General features: G+C 37.5%; 2 protein-coding genes and 1 long non-coding RNA gene across 42 annotated transcripts; 2 read left to right on the forward strand and 1 right to left on the reverse strand.

Moving 5' to 3' along the window:
• LOC147564478 (uncharacterized) lies at positions 1-2,832 on the reverse strand. Its single transcript, XR_015227416.1, has 4 exons — positions 2,638-2,832; positions 2,334-2,452; positions 1,307-1,476; positions 1-1,122 (listed from the first exon to the last, which is right to left on the reverse strand). It is a non-coding gene; the product is annotated as an uncharacterized LOC147564478 (long non-coding RNA).
• An 11,118-nt stretch (positions 2,833-13,950) lies between these two features.
• Positions 13,951-15,473, forward strand: LOC147564479 (class V chitinase CHIT5-like). Its single transcript, XM_086646952.1, has 2 exons — positions 13,951-15,120; positions 15,339-15,473. Exons 1-2 carry the CDS (start codon positions 14,019-14,021, stop codon positions 15,359-15,361), a joined length of 1,125 nt encoding a protein of 374 aa, XP_086503078.1. The 5' UTR covers positions 13,951-14,018; the 3' UTR covers positions 15,362-15,473.
• Positions 15,474-18,793: 3,320 nt separating this feature from the next.
• LOC147564480 (class V chitinase CHIT5-like) lies at positions 18,794-25,860 on the forward strand. 40 transcript variants are annotated; one of them, XR_015227452.1, is made up of 13 exons: positions 18,794-20,284; positions 20,460-20,498; positions 20,612-20,701; positions 20,799-20,839; positions 20,967-21,070; positions 21,277-21,330; positions 21,687-21,805; positions 22,100-22,214; positions 22,774-23,979; positions 24,065-24,119; positions 24,271-24,341; positions 25,046-25,440; positions 25,660-25,860. XR_015227452.1 is itself a non-coding variant. In XM_086646998.1 (3 exons), the coding sequence occupies exons 1-3, from the start codon at positions 18,833-18,835 to the stop codon at positions 25,680-25,682; spliced, it is 1,125 nt and encodes a 374-aa protein (XP_086503124.1). In that variant the 5' UTR covers positions 18,794-18,832; the 3' UTR covers positions 25,683-25,860. The 40 variants fall into 40 exon arrangements, 1 of the variants encoding a protein (XP_086503124.1); XR_015227456.1 differs by having other exon boundaries at positions 18,794-19,780; positions 20,967-21,136; XR_015227467.1 differs by having other exon boundaries at positions 18,794-19,780.
• Positions 25,861-27,124: the final 1,264 nt, after the last annotated feature.

The following is a 27,124-nucleotide window of genomic DNA, read 5'->3' on the forward strand; positions in this document are numbered from 1 at the left end:
TGCAACAACTAAATCAACACGTTAGAAAATCTCGATTTCTGTTTACACAATTCAATTTTAGAAATCTACACACTCACAAAAACTGAGTAACACAAAATAAAATCTAATTCTCTCAACAACAAAAAAAACTCTAACTGCAATTCAAAATGAAATCTACAATTTGGAAATAGTTTTAAACTAATAAGTTCAAACATATAAACATTACAAATTAGAATACGAAACTTTTTTTAAATCTCGTTTGTCGCTTCCACAACCGTACGATCTTCTGGAAGAGGTTCTTGTGACAAATCTTCTGTGATTCCTTCATAGTCGTACAATTTTCACCCTCGTAGATATACTTGTGAAGATATTGAATAGTTGAACTTTGTTCAGACGGATTCTGAACCCCAATGAGTACTTTTGCAAGATGTTCTTTCTTTAATAAACTCATTCAGTAATCGCTCAAACAAACCCTAAGTTGAGCTGATGAGGAAGAGAACCTAATCACAAACCCAAAAATGAATAATCGATCACAAATTCAGTATGCTTAGAGTTTAAATATATAAAGAGAAGAATCAAACAATAAGAATGTAATCTTGAACTCAGCTAAATGTAAGTTTGAATCAGTCACACAATAGAAACCCTGTAATTTGAATCATTTCAAACGACAAAATCAACAAATAGTAAGCTCATTTCAACAAATATACGTGTGGTTCTGCATAAATTATTTTTCTATTTACTTCACAAATTTATGTCCATTTCAACAAATAATTAGTAAATGTTGGTTTTTGACAATTTGTGCAAGTAATTTTTTTCTCTCATTTGACCCCCTCATTTGGTACAATAGAATATTTACAATTCTCATTTTCAACTATTTCTTATTGGACATGTATTCACAATAATTCACACATTATCCATGTAAGTCTAAAACACACATCAGGCAACCAACCACCATGTAAGTGAACTTAACACTAAGTGGCAGCGATAAAAGTTAGACCTTCCTTTCAAATGAAGTCTATACCGGAGCCGAGGTAGATATCATTATCGAAACAAACCCTGAATAGTCACATGTTGGACTTGAAACATTAATATGTGTGCTAGAATGAGAAACGATATAAGGAGAGCAGTTGGTAGTATAACTACCTGCAAGAAAACAAAAGAGAGATGAAATAACTACAGATTTTTAATAAGCGGGAGAATCATAAATGAATTTAAATGAAAAAGAAGTTACGTCGTTGTGGAAGAAAATAAGTTACTTTGAGTACAATGCTCATTGCAGCATCTCAAACAGAAACATAAGAAGAGAAAGGGAACTGGAGAGTACAACCTTACTCGAAAAACGTCTCCGGCCGTAGGTGATGTGATTTTCTGATCCTGTACAATTAAAATTAGATTTTGATCGAGACAAACATTAAGCCAGATTTACTGCAAGAGGCTAGTTTAGATCAGCTTGAGAAACAATAAAGGCGGAGAAGCTCCATCAACCATGTCTACCAACTGTTCCAATACCTTAGTATCATCTTTCTTATCAAATGTGGTGGAAATAAGACAAACTAAAATCTCCTCATCACATTAACAACTTTGTAGGTAAGCAAAATAAATGAGCTATAATATGCATACTAAATGAGCTAAAATCTCCTCATCACCAATAATTGTCTCCTCTCAAATATAGAGAGCATAGTGAGAGGTGAGTGGTCACTTGGTGGTACATGAAATTTTAAGGACGGGAAGAAAACAGAGACACTAACCTCTTTGCTTTGATAACATTCATTCCCTTAGATACACATTGGAGTCGTAAACTCGTAATAAATAGTCCAAAATTCAAGAGTTACACCAAAATTTTGAAAAGCTAATAACCTGACAAAGCATGTTTTCTTCCATGTTTTCCAGTTAAAGTGTTATCCTTTCGTATTACCAAATGGGTAATGTCAAGTACATTGACAGTGCAATGACAACAAAATATTTCACTAACTCTATGAGTAAGTAGTTTGTCCATATTGAATTGAGCTAAAGATGGATACACCCTCTTCCATATAAACAAAAAAAACATAAAGCATGAAAGGATCAAACAATCATCAACGGGTTAAGCAAGTCCAAGAGGAAGACTAACTACATTAAGCAATTAATTCACAAACCTTGTTAACCTTCGGTGAGCTTAATTAAAAGTAGAGATGAGGCAAATTGATGAGAACATATGTAAAGAGAAAAAGAATAAGAAAATTTATTGGGACAATTCGTCAAACATTTGAAGTGCAGAACTACAACTGCTTTCCAACTGTGAATCAACTCTAAATTCATCAAATATAAATCCCCTAAGAAGGATGACACACAATAAACTCAAAATTGTAGCTTACCCCATATGTAAATCAACTCAAAATTGTACAATCCAACAGAAATCGCAGCTTTCCCTATAACCCAATGATGGTTCAGACCCAAAGTTGAATAACAATAAGAGTTGTTGATGGAATGATGGCTTTGAAATAGTGAGAAAACAATCAAAATAACAGACTCAATCAGATTAAAGAAAGAATGAGATTGAAGATAAAGATTTCAATAGAGATGGAACTATTCTGACTATAACGACAAAGAAAATTTGAATAAAGGGGACGGTGAGAGCGGGAAGGAGATAAGAATTGAGAAGGACTTGTTTGGGGGTACCTGGGATTGAGAAAGAGAAAATGGCATCTTTGAAATATGCTCTTTGTTATGATCCCAACCCTTAACAGATTTCTGTTACTAATCTTAGCCATCCATCTTAAACAATTAAATCTCAGCCTTCTTTTATCTTTTGTGAGAACAAATCTCAGCCATTGGGAGGAGGGAAAAAGATACCCTCCTCCCTTATTATATAGATAAATAATTACAGAATAATGATATATCAATATTCCTTCTTTCTAAATATGTAGTCGAGGCGAGAATAGATTCTCTTTCCTTAAGACATTTTACACCCCCGTAACAGTACCAAACGTTAGGGTGAATGCCTTCGGGATACAACGACTAACCTTTCAGAATTTTAAGATGGTACTTCTATATTCTGAAAGCGGACGAACCTTTGTCAGTATTATGAGCTCTTGGACTAATGCGGATGATCTTCTAGATGCTTCTGAAATTCAAATTTCACTCGAGACTTCTTTCTTCCTTTTCTAGATATTCTAGTCTATCCAGAACCTCTAGAAAATACTTCTTTAATTAGATATTCTAGGCTAACCAGAACCTCTAATTGTTAGAAGGGAAGAGAATGAATTGAATTGATGAAAAATGAAGTGAGTTTGGGTGGTATTTATAGGAATTGAATAGGTATAAATTTTTGGGACACATCTCTAGAGTTTTTGGGGACAAAACTCTTGGTTTTTAGGGACACAACTCTTTGAGAAGAGTTGGTTATATAACTGGGAATTTCAGGTGGACTTTAGACCATCAGATCGAGCTCAAAAATTCGGCCAAAATCTGATCCGTCAGATCATACCGAAATTGTCCCACAGATGAAAAATCCGACCGTTTGCGTAGCCTTACGCGTGCCCGAACACGGAGTGTGAACGCCATCTGTCGGATCGCGCGCAAACCCGCGCGATGAACGCTGGCCGTTCAGATTTGAGCGCGTCCTGTTCGCGCAAATGCCCCTCATCTTAACTTGTCCTCTTTGACGATTTAGTACCTATTTCAACCGTTCTTCGTTCAAACTTTAACCTTGAATTTCTCATTCATCCGGAATCGGATTTGAGTGATTCTTGGCTCTAAATTGTAGAGCTCGACGAGACGAACGCAATGGCGCGTTCCGTTTCTGAGTTTGACGAGTCGGCTCGAGCCAAAAAAGGCTCCGATTCCAACAATCCCCCACATGAATGAAAATTTGAGGTTTTATGCTATGATATATGCAGACATACTATACTGACAGACTGACACTGACAGAGCTCATAAGCGGAACTTCGCTGCATCGGAAGAAGGTAGTCTTTCGACTTTGAACCTTTCCTAGTGAATAACTACAAGGTCTACAAGGACGGCAGTGAACTTTACGTCTTGAACTGAGTCCTGGGAATTGTAATCCAAAATAGCTATCACACAGCTAATCCCTTACTAACTTAGGTTCTCGGTTGTGTTTATTTCGGCCCTGAACATTCCCGATTTCGTGTGTGCTTTAGAGAAGTCGGCCTAGACGACCTTCTCATAGAACCGGCATCAATTCACACACATATAGGTTATCCGTAATAAGGTATCCTGCTATACCTCACGTTAGAATCAAGTTCTAAGTTTTCGGATTCATTAAAAGCTTAATGCTTAACCTCTCAATGCAGGTAACACTGTTGTCATCCTAGGAATGGGTAAGAGATAGAGATCTCTTACAGTGTTACTGTCGAGTCAGGATATAGCTTCAGTTGCCCTTTGAACCTAGATCGTGGGATCTCCAGTCATCTAGGTAGGGTTTCACCATGCCTTTACTCATTTACTTTAGGCGTTAGCCCCATTCCCCTTGATGATGCAACTACTAACTCTCTAGATAACCCTTTTATAAATGGATCCGCTAGGTTATCTTTGGATCTTATATAATTTATAGTTATGATCCCTTCAGAGAGAAGTTGCTTAACGGTATTATGTCTCCGACGAATGTTTCGAGACTTACCGTTGTACATCTTGCTTTGTGCCAGTGCAATCGCTGCTTGGTTATCGCAGTATATGTTGATTGCAGGCACCGACTTTGGCCATATTGGAATATCTTCAAGGAATTGTCGCAGCCATTCTGCTTCTTCCCCTGCTTTATCTAGAGCAATGAATTCTGAATCCATTGTTGATCGAGCAATGCACGTTTGCTTCGAAGATTTCCAAGATATGGCAGCCCCTCCCAGTGTAAACACACATCCACTGGTTGACTTAGTGTCGTCGGTATCTGATATCCAATTTGCATCTGCATATCCCTCTAAGACTGCGGGATATGTGGTATAATGGAGTCCGTACTCCTTCGTCTTTCTTAGATACCGTAACACTCTTGTTATGGCGTTCCAATGTGTGTTATTCGGGTTACTCGTAAATCTACTTAGCTTACTGACTGAGTAGGCTATGTCTGGTCGAGTACAGTTCATTAGGTACATTAGACTTCCAATAATCCGAGAGTACTCTAATTGTCTTACTGCATTCCCTGTATTCTTCATTAAGTGAATACTTGGATCTATCGGAGCGTTCGCCATTTTTAGGTCATCTTTGCTGAATTTTTCTAAGATTTTCTCAACGTAATGTGTTTGAGATAAGCTTATCCCTTCAGCCGTCTTAGAAACCTTAATTCCAAGAATGACTTCCGCTTTCCCTAAATCTTTCATGTCGAAAGTTTTCGAAAGCATCTTTTTAGTTGTATTGATGACATCTAAATTAGTTCCCATAATTAGCATGTCATCTACATACAGACATAGAATAACACATCCTTTCGCAGTGATCTTTGTATAGACACATTTATCACATTCGTTGATCTTGAATCCGTTTGATAATAATGTCTCATCGAACTTTAAGTGCCACTGTTTTGGAGCTTGCTTTAGCCCATATAGTGATTTCACTAACCTACACACTTTCTTTTCTTGACCCGGAGCTATGAACCCTTCTGGTTGGTTCATATATATCTCTTCTTCGAGTTGTCCGTTTAAGAAAGCGGTTTTCACATCCATCTGATGGATTTCCAGATTATATAAGGATGCTATAGCTACTAACACTCTTATTGAGGTGATCCGACTAACTGGAGAATAGGTGTCGAAATAATCTAACCCTTCCTTTTGTCGGAATCCCTTTGCGACAAGTCTTGCTTTATACTTGTCTATAGATCCATCCGTTTTCAATTTTCTTTTGAAAATCCATTTGCAGCCTAGAGGCTTGCAACCCGGTGGGAGGTCTACTAGCTCCCATGTATGATTTTGCATGATGGATTCTATTTCACTATTAACAGCTTCTTTCCAGAATGGAGCTTCTGGAGTAGTCATTGCTTCTGTGAAAGTTTGAGGTTCATTTTCTACCATATAGGTTAGAAAATCAGGACCAAATGTCTTAGCTTTCTTTGTCCTTTGGCCTCTTCGAGGTTCGAGTGTTGTTTCCTCGATTTCCATCTCATCTTCTTTAGATGTTTCTAGATTTTCCTCTTCCTCATCTCTTACACGTTTTCTACTTTCAGATGAGACTTCTGAATTCTGTTTGAAAGGAAAGATGTGTTCAAAGAACTTAGCATCTCTCGATTCCAGAATGGTGTTTACGTGTATATCTTCGATTTCAGACTTCTGTACTAGAAATCTATAGGCGCCACTATTTATTGCAGGCCCTATGTATACACAGTCCACAGTTTTAGGTCCTATCTTGACCCGTTTAGGAGGAGGAACTAATACCTTTGCTAGGCACCCCCACACTTTCGTGTACTTAAAGGATGGCATCCTTCCTTTCCATAATTCATATGGAATTTTACCGGTTTTTCTATGGGGTAACTTATTTAATAAGTGATTCGCCGATAAAATCGCCTCCCCCCACAAGTTCTGAGGTAAACCAGAACTTATTAAGAAAGCGTTCATCATTTCTTTTAACGTTCTGTTTTTTCGCTCTGCTACACCATTTTGTTGAGGTGTATAAGGAGCCGTTGTTTGATGAACTATGCCATTCTTCGCACATATCTCGGCGAAAGGAGATTCATACTCTCCACCTCGATCGCTTCTCAAAGCCTTAATCTTTTTATTAAGTTGAGTTTCCACTTCGGTTTTATAAAGCTCGAACTTATCGATTGCTTCATCCTTACTCCTTAGTAAGTAAACATAACAAAACCGAGTGGAGTCATCGATAAAGGTGATGAAGTACTTTTTACCACCTCTGGTTTGAACCATCTTTAAGTCACAAATATCACTGTGAATTAAATCTAGGGGTTCTGTGTCTCGTTCTATTGATTTGAACGATGTCTTGGTCATCTTTGATTCTACACATGTTTGACATGTTCGTTTGGAATCAATTTCGACTTTCGGAATTAACTCTAAGTTCATTAATTTCTTTAATGACTTGTTATTCACATGTCCTAGTCTTTCATGCCAAATATTAAAGGACTCAGCAATATAAACGGAATTATTAATTTTATTAATAATAATAGACGCCTTTGGCGTTACAGAGGTTACATTTAGTTTAAACAACCCCCCACATAAGTAGCCCTTCCCAACATACATCCCATTCTTAGATAAGACGAAGTTGTTTGACTCAAAGACTAGCTTGAACCCATTCTTACTTAGAAGAGAACTAGAAACCAGATTCTTACGGATATCTGGAGCATGAAGTACATCGGTCAAAGTTACTTCCTTTCCTGAAGTGAACTTTAGTATGATCTTCCCTTTTCCTCTGACCTGGGTGGTTGAGTCGTTTCCCATGAACAGGGTTTCTCCTTCACCTATTTCGGTATAAGAGGAGAAGAGGCCTTTGTCACCACAAATGTGACGAGTTGTTCCGGTGTCGACCCACCACTCTCTCTGGTTGTTAACCAGGTTGACTTCAGATACCACTGCACAGAGGTTCAAGTTCTGAAGTTTCTCAGTCACTTCTTCGGCTTCAGTAACCATAGCACATAGGTTCTGAGTTTCGGTATCTTCTATCAGCGAGGCTTGGTCATTCGACTTTTTATGTCTTTTGCCGGTTTTGGAACGACAATCCTTTGCCATATGGCCTCGTTTGCCACAGTTGTAGCATAGGCCGAACCTCGTCTTTTTCTTCGGCTTTCCTCCGTCTTTAGACAGATGCTTACGCTTCTTACTTGGACCGGTCTCTACGACGTTCACATTCGAGAGTCTTTCAGAGTTCTTCTCGGCAGTGCGACTGTCCTCTTCGATTCGAAGCTTTAGGATGAGTTCTTCAAGGCTCATATCCTTATTCTTGTGGCGGAGATAATTTTTGAAGTCTTTCCACCCCGGGGGTAATTTTTCAATCAGAGCTCGGATCTGGAAAGGTTCATTCGTTATCATGTTCTCTGCCTGTAGTTCCTGTAGGACACTCTGTAGTTCCTGGACTTGGGTCATAACTGGTTTTGAATCAGTCATCTTGTAGTCCAAGAATCGTCCTACGATGAACTTTTTGACACCCGCCTTTTCAGTCTTGTACTTATTGATAAGGGTGTCCCACAGTTGTTTAGATGTTTCTATAACCGAATATAGATTATAGAGCCCGTCATCTAAACTATTCAGGATATAGTTCTTGCACAAGAAGTCTTCTTGTTTCCACGCCTCTATTTCAGCGGTACGTTGTGCTTCATCCTCTATTTCTGCATAGGTGGGTTTCTCTTCGGTTAAATATTTAACCAGGCCCAATGTTGTGAGGTAGAACATCATCTTCAATTTCCAACGATTGAAGTCAGTTCCCTTGAACTTCTCTGGTTTTTCCCCATTCGTGGTGTTAGGCGGAATAACCCGTAGAGTCGTTCTTGTTCTTGCCATTTCTGAAACACACAGAAATTAAAACAAATCAATTTCTTATAACTAGAGAAATAATTTAAAATGTCTTAAGATTGTTGTTTCTCTGGTTATCAAATCGATAAGTCGATTTCTGTCTTGGCTTGATTTAGACAGAGTTTCCTTTCTCTAACTTATAGAGAAATAAATAATTACAGAATAATGATATATCAATATTCCTTCTTTCTAAATATGTAGTCGAGGCGAGAATAGATTCTCTTTCCTTAAGACATTTTACACCCCCGTAACAGTACCAAACGTTAGGGTGAATGCCTTCGGGATACAACGACAAACCTTTCAGAATTTTAAGATGGTACTTCTATATTCTGAAAGCGGACGAACCTTTGTCAGTATTATGAGCTCTTGGATTAATGCGGATGATCTTCTAGATGCTTCTGAAATTCAAATTTCACTCGAGACTTCTTTCTTCCTTTTCTAGATATTCTAGTCTATCCAGAACCTCTAGAAAATACTTCTTTAATTAGATATTCTAGGCTAACTAGAACCTCTAATTGTTAGAAGGGAAGAGAAGAAGAGAATGAATTGAATTGATGAAAAATGAAGTGAGTTTGGGTGGTATTTATAGGAATTGAATAGGTATAAATTTTTGGGACACATCTCTAGAGTTTTTGGTGACAAAACTCTTGGTTTTTAGGGACACAACTCTTTGAGAACAGTTGGTTATATAACTGGGAATTTCGGGTGGATTTTAGACCATCAGATCGAGCTCAAAAATTCGGCCAGAATCTGATCTGTCAGATCATACCGAAATTGCCCCACAGATGAAAAATCCGACCGTTTGCGTAGCCTTACGCGTGCCCGAACACGGAGTGTGAACGCCATCTGTCGGATCGCGCGCAAACCCGCGCGATGAACGCTGGCCGTTCAGATTTGAGCGCGTCCTGTTCGCGCAAATGCCCCTCATCTTAACTTGTCCTCTTTGACGATTTAGTACCTATTTCAACCGTTCTTCGTTCAAACTTTAACCTTGAATTTCTCATTCATCCGGAACCGGATTTGAGTGATTCTTGGCTCTAAATTGTAGAGCTCGACGAGACGAACGCAATGGCGCGTTCCGTTTCTGAGTTTGACGAGTCGGCTCGAGCCAAAATAGGCTCCGATTCCAACATAGACAGAATTTCCTGAAATACTAGAGTCGTAGCTTAGGATGTTAGCTTTCCGAAATGGTATGGCACAAGTCATTTGGATCTCGGACGAGGAAGTTATAGTTGTTTTAGCGAGCAGCGCTCTATTCAACAAACCCGAGAACTGCTCACTGTTTTACTGTATTAGCTAGTCATAGATGTTTCAAATGCTGTTGGAGTCTTCTTCAATATAGCAGCTCGTCTTGTGACGATTCCAGAAAGGTATAATACGAGTTATTTGGAGTTTGGATGAGAGAAATATGAGTGTTCGAACAATTAGGATTTGATAAGTGAAACTGATGCACTGCTGCGTATGTTTTGTACTTTTCGGAGATGTTCTAATGGAAATTAGGAGAAACCACCTTAGAGAAAAACATTCGAAATGAGATAAACTTTCCAACGACTTAAGAATGGGTTAAAATGGATCAATGATGAGAGAATTATGACTATTATAGTACACAGTGCGATGTTAGGAAACGTCTGAGATATTTTGTTAAGTTCGAAGATGTTTAATAGACAAATGTTAAGGATGTAAATGTCTTCTAAACAATGTAGGATTTGTGTTATTTGGACATGGCTATGACGTTAGAGTTCGCTTCGTTTATTTAATCGAAGTCTTCTGAATATGGCGAATTTCCTTTTATGTTTTAAGTTTTCGTTGTTTCCTTTTATCTATTCTTTTGTTGTACCAAGGTTCTTATCGAAGAACCTGATGTTTATTTTGTTTATGGATTAGAAGAGGGGCGAGCCGGAGCTTATCGTTGACATGATGTTACGGTTCCGGAGGAGTTGAAGTACCGTCAGGTAGGGGTTCTGAATCCTTTCCCAACATGGTTTTATAGATAACGAAATATATGCTCCATTATAACTAGAGTTTAGGTAGCATGAAACTCGATTTTAAGTGATGAATTGAAATAATGCTTAAATGGTAATACTGTGATGCGAGAAATATTTTCGAACTGTTTTACTATAATTGCGAACTGCTTGGGATTTTCTTATATGTACTCGACTGCGGATTATGTCAACCTACGGGCACGTAGCCATTGAGGTTAGAATGACATGTGGACACGAGTGTGACCCGTCTGAGATCGGTGAGGTGGGCCACACTAGTAATGAGACGCACGGGAGTAGAGTGTTTCACTTGCTCACCATTGGTGCGCGCTTGTGCCTCTAGCTCGAGGCTCAGGACCGTTCACCCTGACCGCTCGCCTGAGAGGTGACATTGATTGGGAATCCCTCTGCTTTGTGCGATATCACTCTTGGTTGTTCCATTTCCGTGTTTGATAAGATAATGAATTGAATAAGAATATGGTTTTATATACGGATGTAACTGATTTTGAAAGATCACATTAGATGCATGATAGGGTACCAAAGATAATAACGTTCAGGTCCTTCCATGGATATTGTGGGACAACTCTATTATTCGAACTCGCTGATCAAAAACGTATTTAGGTACTTAAGGTATATATATATCATGAGGTAAACTCTTCAATGATTGTTGAGTCCCTTGGTAGGAGAGGGCGGCTAGGGGTAAGTCTCTTTCTCGAGGAGACGTTAGTGCATTAGCTAGTGCCTAACTGGGTTGGTACTATTTAGCGCACTCTAGATTCTCCTGAGAAACACTCTCTTAATTGAGAGCACACCATAGGTGGGCAGCTAATCACTGTTATTGCTTGCTAGATTAAGGAAAATGGTTTTGTAAATAGTATATATAGTAACTAGTTTTGATAAATCATTTTGTCACAATGTTTATAACTTATTAAATGAACTTTTGAAAACGTGATGGGTTTTGGATTGGTCTTCTACCAGAATAATTCGTGTCGATGAGTATTCTGACCCCTACCAGTTGTCAGTGTGCAGGTGATTCTTGTAGCCTCGAGGCGGAGTATGTATTCCAGCCGGTGATCTTGTCTGACGAGGCTAGTGGCGTGGCGTCGTTTTCTTCTGTTGTTTGCTTATTGACTTTTCGTTATTTTAAAGTTATGTATTTATTGAGAAAAAAACTCGAATACGTATATACGTAACACTTAGAATTGTTTTACAAGTTATATCGATGTTATGAGGCTTTTATAGTTTCTTTTGTGGTTCGGGTTTCGACCCGAAACTGAGTTGAGTTTGTTTAGCTTCCGCTCTATAGTTCATTCTTGTATATGCGAATGTATGGTTTGCATGACAGATTTTGCAAGTGCGACCGATTCAATTTACAGAGGAGACCATGTCTGATTTTTGTCTCGTCTGTGAATTGTCGGGGCGTGGTCGTGTCTATTTTGGGACACGGGGCGCCACTAGGGGTGTACACGAGCCGAGCTCTTAATGAGCTGCTCGAGCTCGGCTCGTGCTCGACTCGAATATTAACGAACCGAGCTTAATACGAGTTCAAAATCAAGCTCGTTTACATAAACGAGCCGAGCTTGAACATTCTTTAGTGTATCACGAGCTACTCGTGAACAACTCGTTTAACATACTCTTATAATTGTATAGTACATAATTACGTATTAGTATTGAAACTTGTACATGAAATATCAACCATTAAGAAATTATCGGAATATGAATAATTAATCATTATTATTCTATGTGACAAATGATGATTGAAGTATTTTGATAAACGAGCTTAAAACAATGCGAGCTCGAGTTCGCGCTCGAGCTCTTTCAAACTTATACGAACCGAGCTTGAACAAGTGAACAATTACTCGAACGAGCTCGAGCTCGAGCTCGACAGTCGAATACATGAATCGAGCTTGAACATCTTACTACTCGGCTCGGCTCGACTCGAGTACACCCCTAGGCGCCACAGTTGGTATTAGAGCAGTTAGTTCTGCTGACCTATATCAGAGCAGTTAGTTCTGGTGAACGATAAGTCGTGTATGGTGTAGAGCATTGACTGCTCTTGACTTTAGGGAAAGATAAAAATGGCCAAGATTAGGTGTCTAAAAGCTTTAAGATTAAAAACTACCAAGAGTAAAAGATGCTATATAGTATTCGAGTTTTCTTGTGATTCTCGTTTCTTGCTTCGTTTTACTCGCGACAAGAAGACTCAGTGGATGGTTTATGATGGTCGTTTCATTCCTTCCGTGTTGTGCAAAGTGGTATGAGAGGTCAACCAAGGGTTAAGAGGGTTTGATGGTAAATTTTAGGTAGGTCGACATATTGATGATGTTGTGGTATCAAAGACAAAAGTGTCGGAGGAGGTTAAGTGTAGTTGACATTTGACAATATACAAGTTTACAACAATCGACAACGATATTAACTTAAGTCAGTTAAGTCAAGGATATATATGTATGGTGAACTTGTTCGATATCGATGGACTAGTGGTAAAAATTTGTGAGCCTAAGTCACTCGGGCAGGTGATTCTCATATGAAGGCATTGCCAGGAGTAACTAACCTAGGCGAACCGGTAATATGGAAAATGCCATCGAGTAATGAAGAAGCTACTGATTGAACCACTTAAGAAGTATTGTGACCACAATGGATTGACCATAACCGTTAAAAAGACCCGCAAGATGAGGGTCTGTAAAATGGTTCAGAGATTAAGATACATGAAGAAGGTAAGGGTACTGAGAGATATTATGGTATGAGATCTCAGGTCATAAGCTCATAGAGAATCTATAGATGGAGTCAGAAGTTCGTCATTACAGGGGGAAAATGATAATGAAGAGTTGTGGTATGATCTGGTTAAGAATTCGTTGAAGGAAAACAATTCGATTCGAGTGATGCATTGGGACAAAGTGTGAGTTGATCTAAATTTCGGGGACGAAATTTCTTTAAGGGAGGAGGATTGTAACATCCCAAATTTTTAAGGTTAGTTAAGGGACTATTTAACATTTGGCTCAAGTCAAAACATGGTCTAGGCATGTGCGTAACTTGACTAGACCCCTTTAGTGCCACTATGAACTTTGAATCATGTACTGATTTGTAAGTCTTAAAGGCGCTTCTATAACTGTTAAATGTGCTTCTCTCGAGGCATATTTAAGGGCGAGTTTGTAAAGAATGAAGCGCCTTTAACACTTATAGGAGGCATCTTTAACACTTACAGGAGGCGTCTTTAACACTCATAGGGTACGCCTTTAACAGTTACACTTTCCTACGGATTTTGGTGCAGTTATGAGCTTTGAATAACTGACCCGTTTGTTGCAATTATATAATGTTGATGTCTGACTGGTTTGGTTCGGCTAATGAATTAGGTTTTAAGAGCACAGACGTACAATATCGGACTGCTAAGCCACCTAATAAGACCAGAATACTCATGTAAATGAAGACTTGTAGAAAGTCTTCATTTGTCTCTTTTTTTCTGCTAGTGTGGTCCATCCATAACCACAATCATATCTTGATTTTTCAAACCTCACTTCTTTTTTTCTTTTTCCTCTTTTAAACTATCATAGGTTTCATTCTTCTTCTATTTCACCTCATTTTCTTATATAAACAATTAAGCATCTCAATATCTCTCTCATTTTCAATCATGGTGACAGTAATTCATTTCTTCTATACCTTTCTCTTAGCCATCATTATCTCCATATCTTCAACTCTTTCAATTGGAATAAAGGGTGGTTATTGGCCTTCAGGGAATGCAGAATCTAACCCTCCTTCATCTATACCAGAATCTTACTACACTCATATTTTCTACTCATTTGTACATCTCGACCCTACAACTAACCAGCTAGACGTCTCCGAGACAGACGCCCAATCGATGCCCGTCTTCACTTCCACTCTTCACTCAAAACAACCCCCAATGAAGGCTTTCTTTTCTGTTGGAGGAGGAATTGGGAGCTCGAAAAAATTCTCTAGCATGGCTTCTAACCCCTCTAACCGTCAAAATTTTATTAAATCGACTATTGAGGTTGCTCGAAAGTACGGTTTTGATGGTCTTGATCTCGACTGGGAGCACCCCGCGGATCAACAAGAGATGACAAATCTCGGCCTCCTCTTTGCAGAGTGGCGTATGGCTGCAGATATGGAAGCCCGTCAAACGAACAAACCTAGACTTCTTATAAGTGCTGCTGTTCATTTCTCGCCCAACTTGATTTTGTTCGACGCGGTAGAAAGAAATTACCCTGTCCAATCGATACGCAAAAACGTTGACTTTCTCAATGTTATGTCGTATGACTATCGTGGAAAGTGGGTTCCATCTGTGACAGGAGCACATGCTTTGCTTTATGACTCGGCAAGTAAATATAGTACTAGTGAAGGAATCCAGTCATGGATAAATGCTGGTGTACCTGCACAGCAATTGGTTATGGGACTTCCAATGTACGGACACACATGGAAATTGAAGGATCCGAGTGTTAATGGGATAGGTGCAGCTGCTGTTGGGGTTGGGCCTGGAGATGAAGATGGTGTTATGTTCTATTATCAGGTGAGGGATTTCAATGAGGCTAACAATGCAACTGTCGTGTACGACGACAAGACCGTCTCTACTTATTCTTATGCCGGAGATTCTTGGATTGGATACGATGATAAGATATCTATTAAGAAAAAAGTTGAATATGCTAACACAAATGGTCTCCGTGGGTATTTCTTCTGGGCTTTCGGATATGACAAGGATTCGACCCTAGCCATGGAAGGTATGTTTCTTTACTCAGAAAATTGTTCTTTACTCATAGTTCATGATACTTTAGACTGCTTTCTTGTCTATGTTCTGGGAAAATCTCGCAACTACCGGACTATTTTCAAAAATATTGCTTTGAGGTTGCATATAATGCGTCCCATATTTTTACTCTTAAATACATTTACATGTTTGAACCTTTTTTTGATATAATCTTATTAATGGTCATTTTTGCAGCTTCGGGAGCATGGGGAAACTAAAAAACCAGCGGACTTGTACTTGACAAAGTGCTTCTTTAGAATGCGTATACATATATACTTCTTCAGAATACAGTTATTATGAATAAAACGATCAGAAATCATTTCTGCAAAATGTTTCAATAATAAGACAAATGCAGTATATAACACATCATTGTTACTTGATTGGCATGTGGTATTGAATCCTGAGAAGTTGAATTGTTAATCTTTTGGAAACTAAATTTCTAGGTGGGGGTGAATTTACCAATTGGATCTATCTCATCCCCATTTTGCAGGGGAAGTTTTAATTTTGCCAAAACTCTCTAAAAAGAATTTGGACTTTGGTTAAAAAAGATTAATCAATTTTTTTTAATCTTCAGCTCCCAGAGTAATTTTTTTAATTTGCAACACCTTGCGACAGCTTTGCAATGTCTTACGACAGCTTTGCAACGTCTTGCGACAGCTTTCCAACACCTTGCAACAACTTTAAAACGCTTTGCGACAATTTTACAATCGCTTTGCGACAATTTTGGAGCCCCTTGCAACACCTTACAACAGCTTTGCAACGCCTTGCAACAGCTTTGCAACACCTTGCGATATTTTTGCAAAAAATATTGGATTTTTAACCAAACAAAATACAAATATTTGAATTTTTAACAAAAAAATATATAAAATTTGAGTTTTTGACTAAAAAAATGATAACTTGTCTTTTTAACTAAAAAATAAATAAAATTGGATCTTCAGTCTAATTTCCTGTTTTAAAAACACCCCTAAGTGACAAAGGCGCATTTTTTCCTCACACCTTCCCCCTAATATTTGGCTTGCGAGAAGTGCCTTTAATACACACTGATGCGAGGTGCTTTTGACACTTCACGTACTTGTTGGTTGTTTTGGAGTCTTCGAGAGGATGCCCGACTCCCATGGAAACAATTGGTAGTATATTTGGCCTTATGGTTGTTTCTTAAGTAATGCATTACCTTTTACGAACAAGATAATTCTCAATCCATATTGAAGCCGAAAAAAACCTTGTATCGAAATAAACTAAAAAGAATCCCGACCCAATCTGCAGATCCGCTAACGTAAAGCAAGGAGTTGACCCTCAACTGGGGAATCGAACTCACTTTCGGAATCATAATTTCTTATGATTCTCTGGCGAATCCGCTTTTACTTTCGGGCCCCTGGCGTTTTCGAATGCAAATCTAGTCTCTTATCAACTCATACTGGTGTAGATATTATTCATAGACATATGTGACTGCATATCTCAACAACACAATGAATATCATGGCAACAACAAAGGCTAGGTTTAGATAACTCGTAAGGAAGTAGAGTGTGATCATCACACTGTGATGTAGCGGGTGCCGCAGCTGATTTAGATTGATTGAAGAAATGCTTAATTCCTTGAAAGTTTCATGTCTTGATTTAGATTATAGCAAAACATAGAAATGAATCACTAAATCAAATAGAAGTCATTCGACTTAAATAAATACGACATATATAATGAAGATGAGGTAATGGAAAATTCTTCTTTTGTTTTTCTCCACGGTTGAACAGATTTTTTTAGGGTTTAAGTAGTTTTTTTTGTTCTAACCCGTAAAGGATTTCCAAATGGGAAGACTAAAAAATAAAACAAATTTAGACCACAGCGGATGTGTTGATTTTATTTTTCAACCATTCTTTACAGGCAAACTACGCCACCTTCATCTGTTGCGGACGAAAATTGTTTACATTTTCAATGGTTTTGGTTGAAAACTTTTACCGTGGAATTTTTTGTGCTAAGCCGAAACTTCTCTTTGAAGAAAAGTTCCTCTTATTTTCTGAGTTACATATTTATTCATTGTGATCTTGGAAACGAAATTCAAGAGATTTTTCGGTGGAACCTAAAAAATATTTCGTCGTCTTCAAAGGTTCCTACCAAAATTATAACCAAAAGAAATCAACCAGTTACGAAGATGAGGAATCAAACACTTACTTTCTTTTCTCATATTCTTCATCGTAAAATTGATAATTCTTCTATTGTAAATAGAGTAGAAAATTTTCAAAATATTATTGATGCAGTTGAAAATCTTCATATCACTGGTACTAGAGTCGAAAATCTTAGTAAATAAATCAATCAAGCATAGAAGAGGTATGAAACCCTTTTGTTGTTAATGGAGATGAGTGCTCGTGTTAATCATCTAGAGTCTAGTTATACATCTTGTTCCTATACCAAAGGCATGCTTCCCCATCTTTAATGCACTCGTCCTAAGTAACGCCCTTCCTATACCAAAGACCATTTAGCCTGGTTAGTTGCAGAGCTATGAACCAGTGAACCAGTAATCTTTCTATAAGATGAATACCAAATTCTGTATTAGCATGTTATGCTAGGTTTTCATTTTCAACTTTGATGTACAAAAAATGTGTCTCTAATCAGACATATTCAAAAAAATTAGACATGGTTGAAAAAGTGTACTATTAGTTATAGTTCCTGATTGGAACTCTCCGAACAAAACCAATATTATCGTTTTGCAAGATCTAACTATGACAAATGATAATTTAGTTTGACATAATTTTTGAAGCGCCTAAGTGCCTTCAAAAACAAATTTGAATGTCATGGAAAAAGATATTGGACCATGGTGTGTTTATGGTTTCCTATTTTTGGCAAATTGATGGTGCACTTTTTCATGTTGTCCACATAAGAAAATGAGTTCGTAGAGCATCTTGCTCCAAACTCTGCTGAAATTAAAAAAAAAAAAAAAAATTATTTGTAGTTGTTGGGGTAATAATGAAATCTAGGCGTGTGCGTAATTTAATTAGACCCCTTTAATGCCACTATGAGCTTTGAATCACATATCTCAAAGGATATTTACGGGCAAGTTTGTGAAGAATGAAGCGCCTTTAATACTTACAGGAGGCGTCTTTAACATTCATTGGGACGCCTTTAACCGTTACACTTTCCTACCGATTTTGGTGCAGTTATGAGCTTTGAAGAACTGACCCGTTTGTTGTGGTAGTTTATTGGGGCTCCCTTTTTTGTTAAAAGTGCCCCTCTCATGAATTTGGTACTGAGTCTACCGAATTTACAAAAACAGACTACCGAAATGAATTTTGGTGGGTTTGCGTCTCTTGTGAATTTCGGTGGGCTCGTACCGAATTCACAAAGAGGGACCCTTTTAACAAGAATGGAGGGCCCTGTAAAACTACCCTGTAATGTTAATGTCTGACTGGTTTGGTTCGGCTAAATCGGGGGTAATGAATAAGGTTTTAAGAACAAAGACGTACACTATCGGACTGCTAAGCCACCAAATAAGACCAGAATGCTCATTTAAATAAAGAATTGTAGAAAGTCTTCATTTGTTTCTTTTGTGCTATTGTGGCCCATCCACAACCACATTAATATTTTGATTTTTCAAACGTAACTTCTTTTTTTCTTTTTCTATTTCACTTCATTTTCTTATATATATATATCATTTAATACAAACAATTAAGCATATCAATATCTCTATCTCATTTTATATCATGGCGAGAGTAGTTCATATCTTCTATACCTTTCTCTTAATCATCATGATCTCCATGCCTGCAACTCTTTCAATTGGAATAAAGGGTGGGTATTGGCCTTCATGGCGTGCAGCTTCTAACCCTCCTTCATCTATACCAGCATCTTACTTCACTCATATGTTCTACTCATTTGTACAACTCAACCCCACAACTAACCAGCTAGTCATCTCTCAGACAGACGAACAAACGATGCCCGTCTTCACTTCCACTCTTCACTCAAAACAACCCCCAATGAAGGCTTTCTTTTCTATCGGTGGAGGAAATGCGAAAGCAAATGATTTCTCTACCATGGCTTCTAACCCGTCTAACCGTCAAAATTTCATTAAATCAACTATTGAGGTGGCCCGGAAGTACGGTTTCGATGGTCTTGATCTCGACTGGGAGCACCCCGCGAATCAACAAGACACTACAAATCTCGGTCTCCTCTTTGCAGAGTGGCGTGCTGCTGTAGATATGGAAGCTCGTCAAACGAACAAACCTAGACTTCTTATTAGTGCCGCTGTTTATTTCTCGCCCAACTTGATTTTGTTATCCCCAGTCGAAAGAAATTACCCTGCCCAATCGATACGCGATAATGTTGACTTCATCAACGTTATGTCGTATGACTATCGTGGAAGTTGGGATACATCTGTGACAGGAGCTCATGCTTTGCTTTATGACTTGAACAGTAGATATAGTACTAATAGAGGAATTCAGTCATGGATAAGTGCTGGTGTACCTGCACAGAAATTGGTTCTGGGGCTTCCAATGTACGGACACACATGGAAATTGAAGGATCCAAATGTTAATGGAATAGGTGCACCTGCTGTCGGGGTTGGGCCTGGAAATGCTGAAGGGATTATGTTGTACTCGGAGGTGATGGATTTCAACAAAGCTAATGGTGCAGCCGTCGTGTACGACGACAGGAAGGTGTCTTACTATTCTTATGCTGGAACTTCTTGGATTGGATACGATGGTCCGATGTCACATTTGTAACGGCTATATGTAACGGCTTCCATGAAAGCCGTTACAAATAACACTTTTGTAACGGTCTGTGGAAAGCCGTTATAAATCTTAGCTCATTTGTAACGGTTCCACGCTGAAAAGCCGTTACAAAAAACCTAATTGAGTCGGCGCGAAATTTGGCGCTCACAGTTGGGTTATTGTAACGCCTTTGTTAAAATAAGGCCGTTACAAAAACTGAATTAATGGCGCGACACGTTCGCGCCTAAAACGCTTGTTATAACGGCTGCCCTGCCGTTATAATTACCTCTTTGTGTAACGGCTCTTTTGTATTAGGGCCGTTATAATTGTTGGAAGCCCTAAATTAGAAAACAGACCCTCCATCATTATTTTCTCTCTCTAACTGCTACTCGTTCTCTCCTTCCTTCTCCTTCAATATGAGCTCATTCTCCTTCACTCTCTCAAACTCAGGTAAGATCTCTCTCATCTTTGTTTTTGTTCGACTTTATCTTTGAGTCTGATTCGTTCTCTCTCTCTCTGGTTTATCAGTCAAATCGATCACAACGAAGGAGCCAAGCAAAACCCTAAAATGAAATAACTAATTTGTGATCGAAACCCTAAATTTTGCTTTTCTTTCTCATAACAGGGGGTTATTTTGATCTGGTTAGGGTTTATGAATAGTTGGGTATGTAATTTTCTTTGATCAAAACCATAAAATTAGTTATTTCATTTTAGGGTTTTGCTTTAGATGTGATTAGTTTTTATGACTAATTGGGTATGTAATTTCTTGATGAAAAGGGAAGTAGCAGCGGAATCAATTTATAAGGAGGGTATGTAATTTCTTTCTCTCTCTCTCTGGTCTATCAGTCTCACTCTCTCTGATTTGTGGTAAGATCTTCTCACATTCTTGTGTTAATCTCTAACTACTTTAGTTATTTTTTATTTCTTCAATTTCTAACCACTTTGATGTGTAAATCTATAAAAGATTTTAGGATTTATTTGATTCCAACAACAACAGAGATTCTGGTGAGGGTTTACCTTGAATCTTCCTTGATGTTTGAACTTTCAAATTAATAAGTGGTTGAAATTAGGTTTTCAATATTTCATTGATGGTTGTTTTTTTTATGGGATAATTTTGTTTTTCTTATTTCAGTTATTGGTTGAACTCTCAAGGATTTTGTTGCTGGAATATCAAATTTTCTAGTTTCTTTTTCTCATGGCTTGAATCCTGCGGTTTAAATCAAACAGACCTAAAAGGTTAAAATGCAAAATCAATCCTACTGTTGAAATTTCAGTCGACATTGTTTTCAAAAACCCAAGACTGTAAGTTTGAAAACTTCACCTACAGTCGAAATTTCAGTCTTTCAAGTTTAAACAAAATACGGAAAAAGAAATCGCTTAGCTGTATTTACTTACGACCTTGATTTCCTAATTAGATGTTAGTGGTTCTGTTTGTTGTATAGGGTATAGCCAAGAGATGGGCGAGAGCTGCTCCAAAAGGAGCTGCAAGGAAGGAGGTGAGTTATGACAAGGTAATTTTTTTTTATAAGGGTACTAGGTCGACTGCATTACTGCTCTCTCTTAATTTGGATCAGTCGGAAGATCCGCTTAACATTCACACGTGAACACAGCTTAATACTGGTTAAGTACACTTATACAGTGACAACTGACAACCTTGTGATAAGATTAGATACTCCTTAATTAGGATTTCTCCTATCTGACGCGTGATGTTTATCTCATCTGAATGATAGACTCGAACTAATAGTCACTGCATTTGAGTCGGATACAAAATTAGTTATTATCAGTTGATCACTAGTTAATGGTGGGCAATTTACATCTGGGGTATTCAACGAGAACTCTTTCTTCTTTTCAGTGTTTCAGGTTGACTGCTTTCATGCTTCAAGCAGGAGTGATCCTTCGGATGTTCCTTCTTCCGTTTTTTTGTCAAGAACGGACTTAATTCATTTGAAGTGAGCAATATGTTATTGTTAGGTATTATAACCTAATCTCCTCTTTCTTTCATTTATGTTATACGCTAAGATATAGTTTCTTGAACAATATGTTATTGTTAAGTATTATAACCTAGGTTGGTCGTGAAGTTCAAAATGTTGTAATTCTTATCTATTATCCTTATGGGTGGGCAATCCCCTTCTATGATTAATGATGCCTGTCACATTTGTATGCCTTCAATTAGCATTTTCTGTTAGGTCCAAGACTTAAGTCCTGGCATAGCTCTGGCTTGAAGTTGAAAGTATACTTAAGTTGGATAATTGTTCTGTTATTTAGGCTATGGTTAGCAAACTTGGCATATTTCAAAACCAACAAAACAGAGAAATAGAGAGTAAGACTAGAAAAGAGGCTTCAATTCATCTTGAATTCTTGATGATGTTCAAGTGTGCAGGTAACTTTTTGGCATGTTTGCTATAGCAATAGTATAATATTTGCAGATTTTTCTCATCACCTCCAGTTTTTCCTTTTTTCGTGTCTTTATGAGTTCACACATACCTCTATAAAATGAACATTGTCACATTAATACTCAGCTTTCCTGTCTATAGTGTAATGTCACAGGTATCACGGAAATCTTGGTCGAAATGAGTGGTGGTCGCCCATTATGTACATTTCGACCGAGAAATTTCAGCTGAAATCACTGTTTATGTCGAACTGAACAGTCATTGACACTGTATAGTAGATTAGCTAATAGTTAGTAAATAGTTCTCGATGATTACAAAAGGGTGAAAGGCATGCAGTTATTAAAAACCTATTGATTAGCTTTTGAATCAACCTGCTGTTTTATTAGTATAAGATTAGCTATGTTCTTTTGAAATCACTGTAACCCAGATAAGAACTTCTTCGATAATGTTATACCTAAATATTGTATGGATAATAAACCAGATGTTGGAATGAGATTGTATAGAATGATGAAAGACACTGATATTTTCCCCGACTTGTCAATTTATAAGGTTTTGGTGCAGTGCCTATGTTTGAACCTAAGGTTGGATGATGCAATTAATATTTTCGAACAGATGATTGAAAGCGGAGTAGACCCAATTGTCGATATATACATTGATATTGTGAATGGATTCTGTAAATTGGGTAAATATAGTGAAGCTTCAAAATTCTTGGAGGAGAATTCTGTATCCGAGATTTCTCCTCATAACGAATTGCTAGAAGGTTACTGCAAAGATGGTAAAATTTACAATGCAATTAGTTTTCTCGAGAAAATGGCGGAGAAGAATATAGCTAATACTCTTTCTTGGAGTATTCTTATCATAGGAATTTGTGAACAAGGGAGCATCAGAAAGGCCTTTGAGGTTCTCACTAAAATGTTGGTTTCTTCGTACATTCCAGATGCTACCACTTATTCAGCTCTTATCTGCGGACATTGTAAGCAAAATGAGTATGAAAAAGCTCTAGATTTATTTCACTTGGTTTGTGCTATGAATTGGGTTATAGATTCGAGATCTTCTGCAGAATTAGTTGAAGTCTTATGCAATTCTGACAAGATTGGAGAAGCTGCTTTGGTATTCCGTTATATTTCTAGTATGGGATGTAGTATTGACTCCTCATCATTCAATATCTTGATTAGATGTGTTTGTTTCAATGGAAAAGTTGATGAAGCGATAAAGTTACAAGCTTTAGCTCTTCAACGTGGAACTAAGGAAGTCTTAGCACAACTCTCACAGATGTTGGTGCAGGGTCATACTTTAGACGTTGAGACATACAAAGTCTTAATACATGGTATGTGTGCCGAAAACAGGACTATGGATTGTGCTATATTGTTGAATCAGATGGTTGGAGTAGGGTTAACTCCCGATTCAGAAACACTAAATAAACTGATATCTTGTATGTCAAATAACTCTCAATTGCATCTGGTTACGAACTCACTAAACAAGTTGGCTTCAATTGATGGAGTTCTTAGTCTTCCAATTTATAACAAATTGATCAATAGTCTATGCAAGGAGGGTTATAAGCACGATGCTTGTAAATTTTTGGATGGTATGTTGGAAAAGGGATGGGTACCAGATGCTGTTACACATCGTCTACTGATTGGGAGTGTCAATGACGAAGAAGTTGATTCAGTGACAGAATCTGTTGAATATTCTATGATGCAGGATGAGATTAGCAACATATTGGCTGAGGGCTTGGATAAATCATAAAAACTTAAGGTGATCTTTCGAAGTTTAAAGCTGAAAAGTTGCAGCTGGCTGAGTTCTTCGTTTCGAGTTTATACTGACCTCTCTTGTGTTGCAGTCCGAGTGAAGTAGCAAAGTTCGTCGAGACCTAGTTTCCCGCATCTTCTTATGAGGTATTGGAAGTTACTTTTAGCAACTTAAGCTCATTAGCTAGTAGTATAATATTCGCTATGTTCTTTTGCCTTTTGTTACTTCTTGTTTAAGTAGTTCTGAATGTTATTGGGGAACCCATTTAATTCTATTTTTTCAATATTCCTTTTTTAGGATGAGAAGGACAAGAAATTTTGAGAACTATCGTTGGAGCTTAATCGAATAGCATATTTACTGATACTTCGGTATATTTTCAATCATTTTTTTTAGTTGAGTTCTTAAATGCGATCTTCATCCAAAACACTAAACTATGTATAAGAAGTACTATGAAGTGTTTCTTAAGATATGATGTTTGGTTTAGAAACCATGAATTGGAAACTTGTATTAAGAGTATGAAGTCAATATAATGAGTTTTGTTTGATTTATTGTATTAGTTTAAGTTATCTCGTTTACGTTGGTTTTTTGGTGTCCAAACAGGGAAAGCAGTGCTGGATTTCACAGATTTGATTTTTTTTTTGTTTTTTATTAGTTATTTGTAACGGCCTAATCTCAAACCGTTATAAAAAGTCCTTTTGTAACGGGTTTCCTTCCTCAAGCCGTTACACACAAGTGTCAGTTTTTGGAATTTGGCTGACTCTTTTGTAACGGCCTATCTTCACAAAGCCGTTACAACAAGACTTTTTATAACGGCTAGAAGCCGTTACAAATTTATTAGCAACGGGGTTTTTTATAACGGCTCTTGGCCGTTACAATAGACCATTTGTAACGGTTTTTTCCTGTTTTTGTAACGGTTATGGCCGTTACAAATGTGACGTATTTTTGTAGTGAATTACCCTGCCCAATCGATACGCGATAATGTTGACTTCATCAACGTTATGTCGTATGACTATCGTGGAAGTTGGGATACATCTGTGACAGGAGCTCATGCTTTGCTTTATGACTTGAACAGTAGATATAGTACTAATAGAGGAATTCAGTCATGGATAAGTGCTGGTGTACCTGCACAGAAATTGGTTCTGGGGCTTCCAATGTACGGACACACATGGAAATTGAAGGATCCGAATGTTAATGGAATAGGTGCACCTGCTGTCGGGGTTGGGCCTGGAAATGCTGAAGGGATTATGTTGTACTCGGAGGTGATGGATTTCAACAAAGCTAATGGTGCAGCCGTCGTGTACGACGACAGGAAGGTGTCTTACTATTCTTATGCTGGAACTTCTTGGATTGGATACGATGGTCCGATGTCTATTAAGAAAAAAGTTGAATATGCTAGCACAAATCGCCTCGGTGGGTATTTCTTCTGGGCTTTCGGATATGACAAGGATTCGTCCCTAGCCATGGAAGGTATGTCTCTTTACTCGGAAAATTGATCTTTAGTCATAGTTTATGACACTTTAGACTGCTTTCTTGTCTATGTTCTGGGAAATTCTCGCCATTACCCGACTATTTTCAAAAATACTGCTTTGAGGTTGCATATAATTCGTCCCATATTTTTACTCTATAATTACATTTACATGTTTGAACATTTTTTTGATATAATCTTATTAATGATCATTCTTGCAGCTTCGGGAGCATGGAGAGACTAGACTAGCGGAGTAGTATTTGACGAATTGTTATTATGAATAAAACGATCTAGAATCGTTCCACAAATGTTTAAATAATAATGGAACTGAATTGCTTTAATAAGACAAATGCAGTATATGTACATTATTATTGTTTGATTCCCATGTTTGATTATTAAATCCTGAGAAGTTGAATTGTTAATCTTTTGGAAACTAAATTTCAGGGAGTGAATTCACAAATTGGATCATCCCCTTTTTGCAGGGAAGCTTTAAAAATACCCCACAAGGGTTAAAGACGCATCTTTTCTCACAATGCTCCTCCAAAAATTTGGTTTGCCCGGAAGTGTCTTTAACCCTTATGCTGGGTGCTTTTGATACTTCCCGTACTCGTTGCTTGTTTTAGTTTTCGAGGGGATGCTCGATTCGACATGGAAACAATTGGTAGTATATTTGGCCTTATGATTTTTTAGGGTTTAAGTAGTTTTTTTTTTTGTTCTAACCCGTAAAGGATTTCCAAATGGGAAGACTGAAAAATACAACAAATTTCGACCATAGTGGATGAAATTGATTTTATCTTTCAACCATTCTTTACAGGCAAATTACGCCGCATTCATCACTTGCAGACGAAAATTGTTTACATTTTCAATGATTTTGGTTTTAAAAAATTTACCACGGAATTTTTTGTGCTGAGCCGAAACTTATCTTCGAAGAAATGTCATTTATATATTTTCTGAGTTACATATTGATTGAGATCTCGGAAACGAAATTCAAGAAATTTTTCAGGCGAACGAAATAAATATTTCGCCGTCTTCAAAGGTTCCAGCCAAAATTATAACCAAAAGAAATCAACCAGTTACGTTTACCTTTCTTTTCTCATATTCTTCATCGTAAAATTGATAATTCTTCTATAAGATGAATACCAAATTCTGTATTCACATGTTATGCTAGGTTCTCTTTTTCGACTTCAATGTAGGAAAAAAGTGCTTCTAATCAGATTCTCGAGAATATTAGATATGGTTGAAAAAGTGTACTATTAGTTACGGTAAACATCCATTTACAAATTGCAACCTTAATAACATAAGTTTCAATATCGTAAAGGGGAAGGTAGTAAAAATGACAAGGTTCGTGCTTACAATCCTGATTGGAACTCTCCAAACAAAATCAATATTATCGTTTTGCAAGATCTAACTATGAAAAATGATAATTTAGTTTGACGTAATTTTTGAAGCGCCTAAGTGCACTCAAAAAAAAGTGCACTCAAAAACAAATTTGAATGTCATGGAAAAGATATTGGACCATGGTGTGCTTGTGTTTTCCTTTTTTCTTCAAATAGATGGTGCATGTTTTCATGTTACCCACATAAGAAAATGAGTTTTTAGAGCATCTCTCTCCAAACTCCCATCAAATAAAATAAAATTTAATGAAGAATCTTTAGTGCCATTATGAACTTTGAAGGATTTGGGAAG

Source organism: Eschscholzia californica, unplaced genomic scaffold (genome assembly GCF_041429995.1).
Source record: "Eschscholzia californica isolate CP2 unplaced genomic scaffold, dmEscCali1.0.p SCAF_1, whole genome shotgun sequence".
NCBI lineage: Eukaryota > Viridiplantae > Streptophyta > Magnoliopsida > Ranunculales > Papaveraceae > Eschscholzia > Eschscholzia californica.

Excerpts from the sequence above, each read along its gene's own strand:
- LOC147564479 (XM_086646952.1), top strand. The coding sequence starts at position 14,019 with ATGGTGACAGTAATTCATTTCTTCTATACCTTTCTCTTAGCCATCATT. Across the intron at positions 15,121-15,338 it reads TTCGACCCTAGCCATGGAAG|CTTCGGGAGCATGGGGAAAC; the intron begins GTATGTTTCTTT and ends TCATTTTTGCAG.
- LOC147564480 (XM_086646998.1), top strand. The coding sequence starts at position 18,833 with ATGGCGAGAGTAGTTCATATCTTCTATACCTTTCTCTTAATCATCATG. Across the intron at positions 19,668-25,173 it reads TCCAAATGTTAATGGAATAG|GTGCACCTGCTGTCGGGGTT; the intron begins GTGCACCTGCTG and ends TTAATGGAATAG. Across the intron at positions 25,441-25,659 it reads TTCGTCCCTAGCCATGGAAG|CTTCGGGAGCATGGAGAGAC; the intron begins GTATGTCTCTTT and ends TCATTCTTGCAG.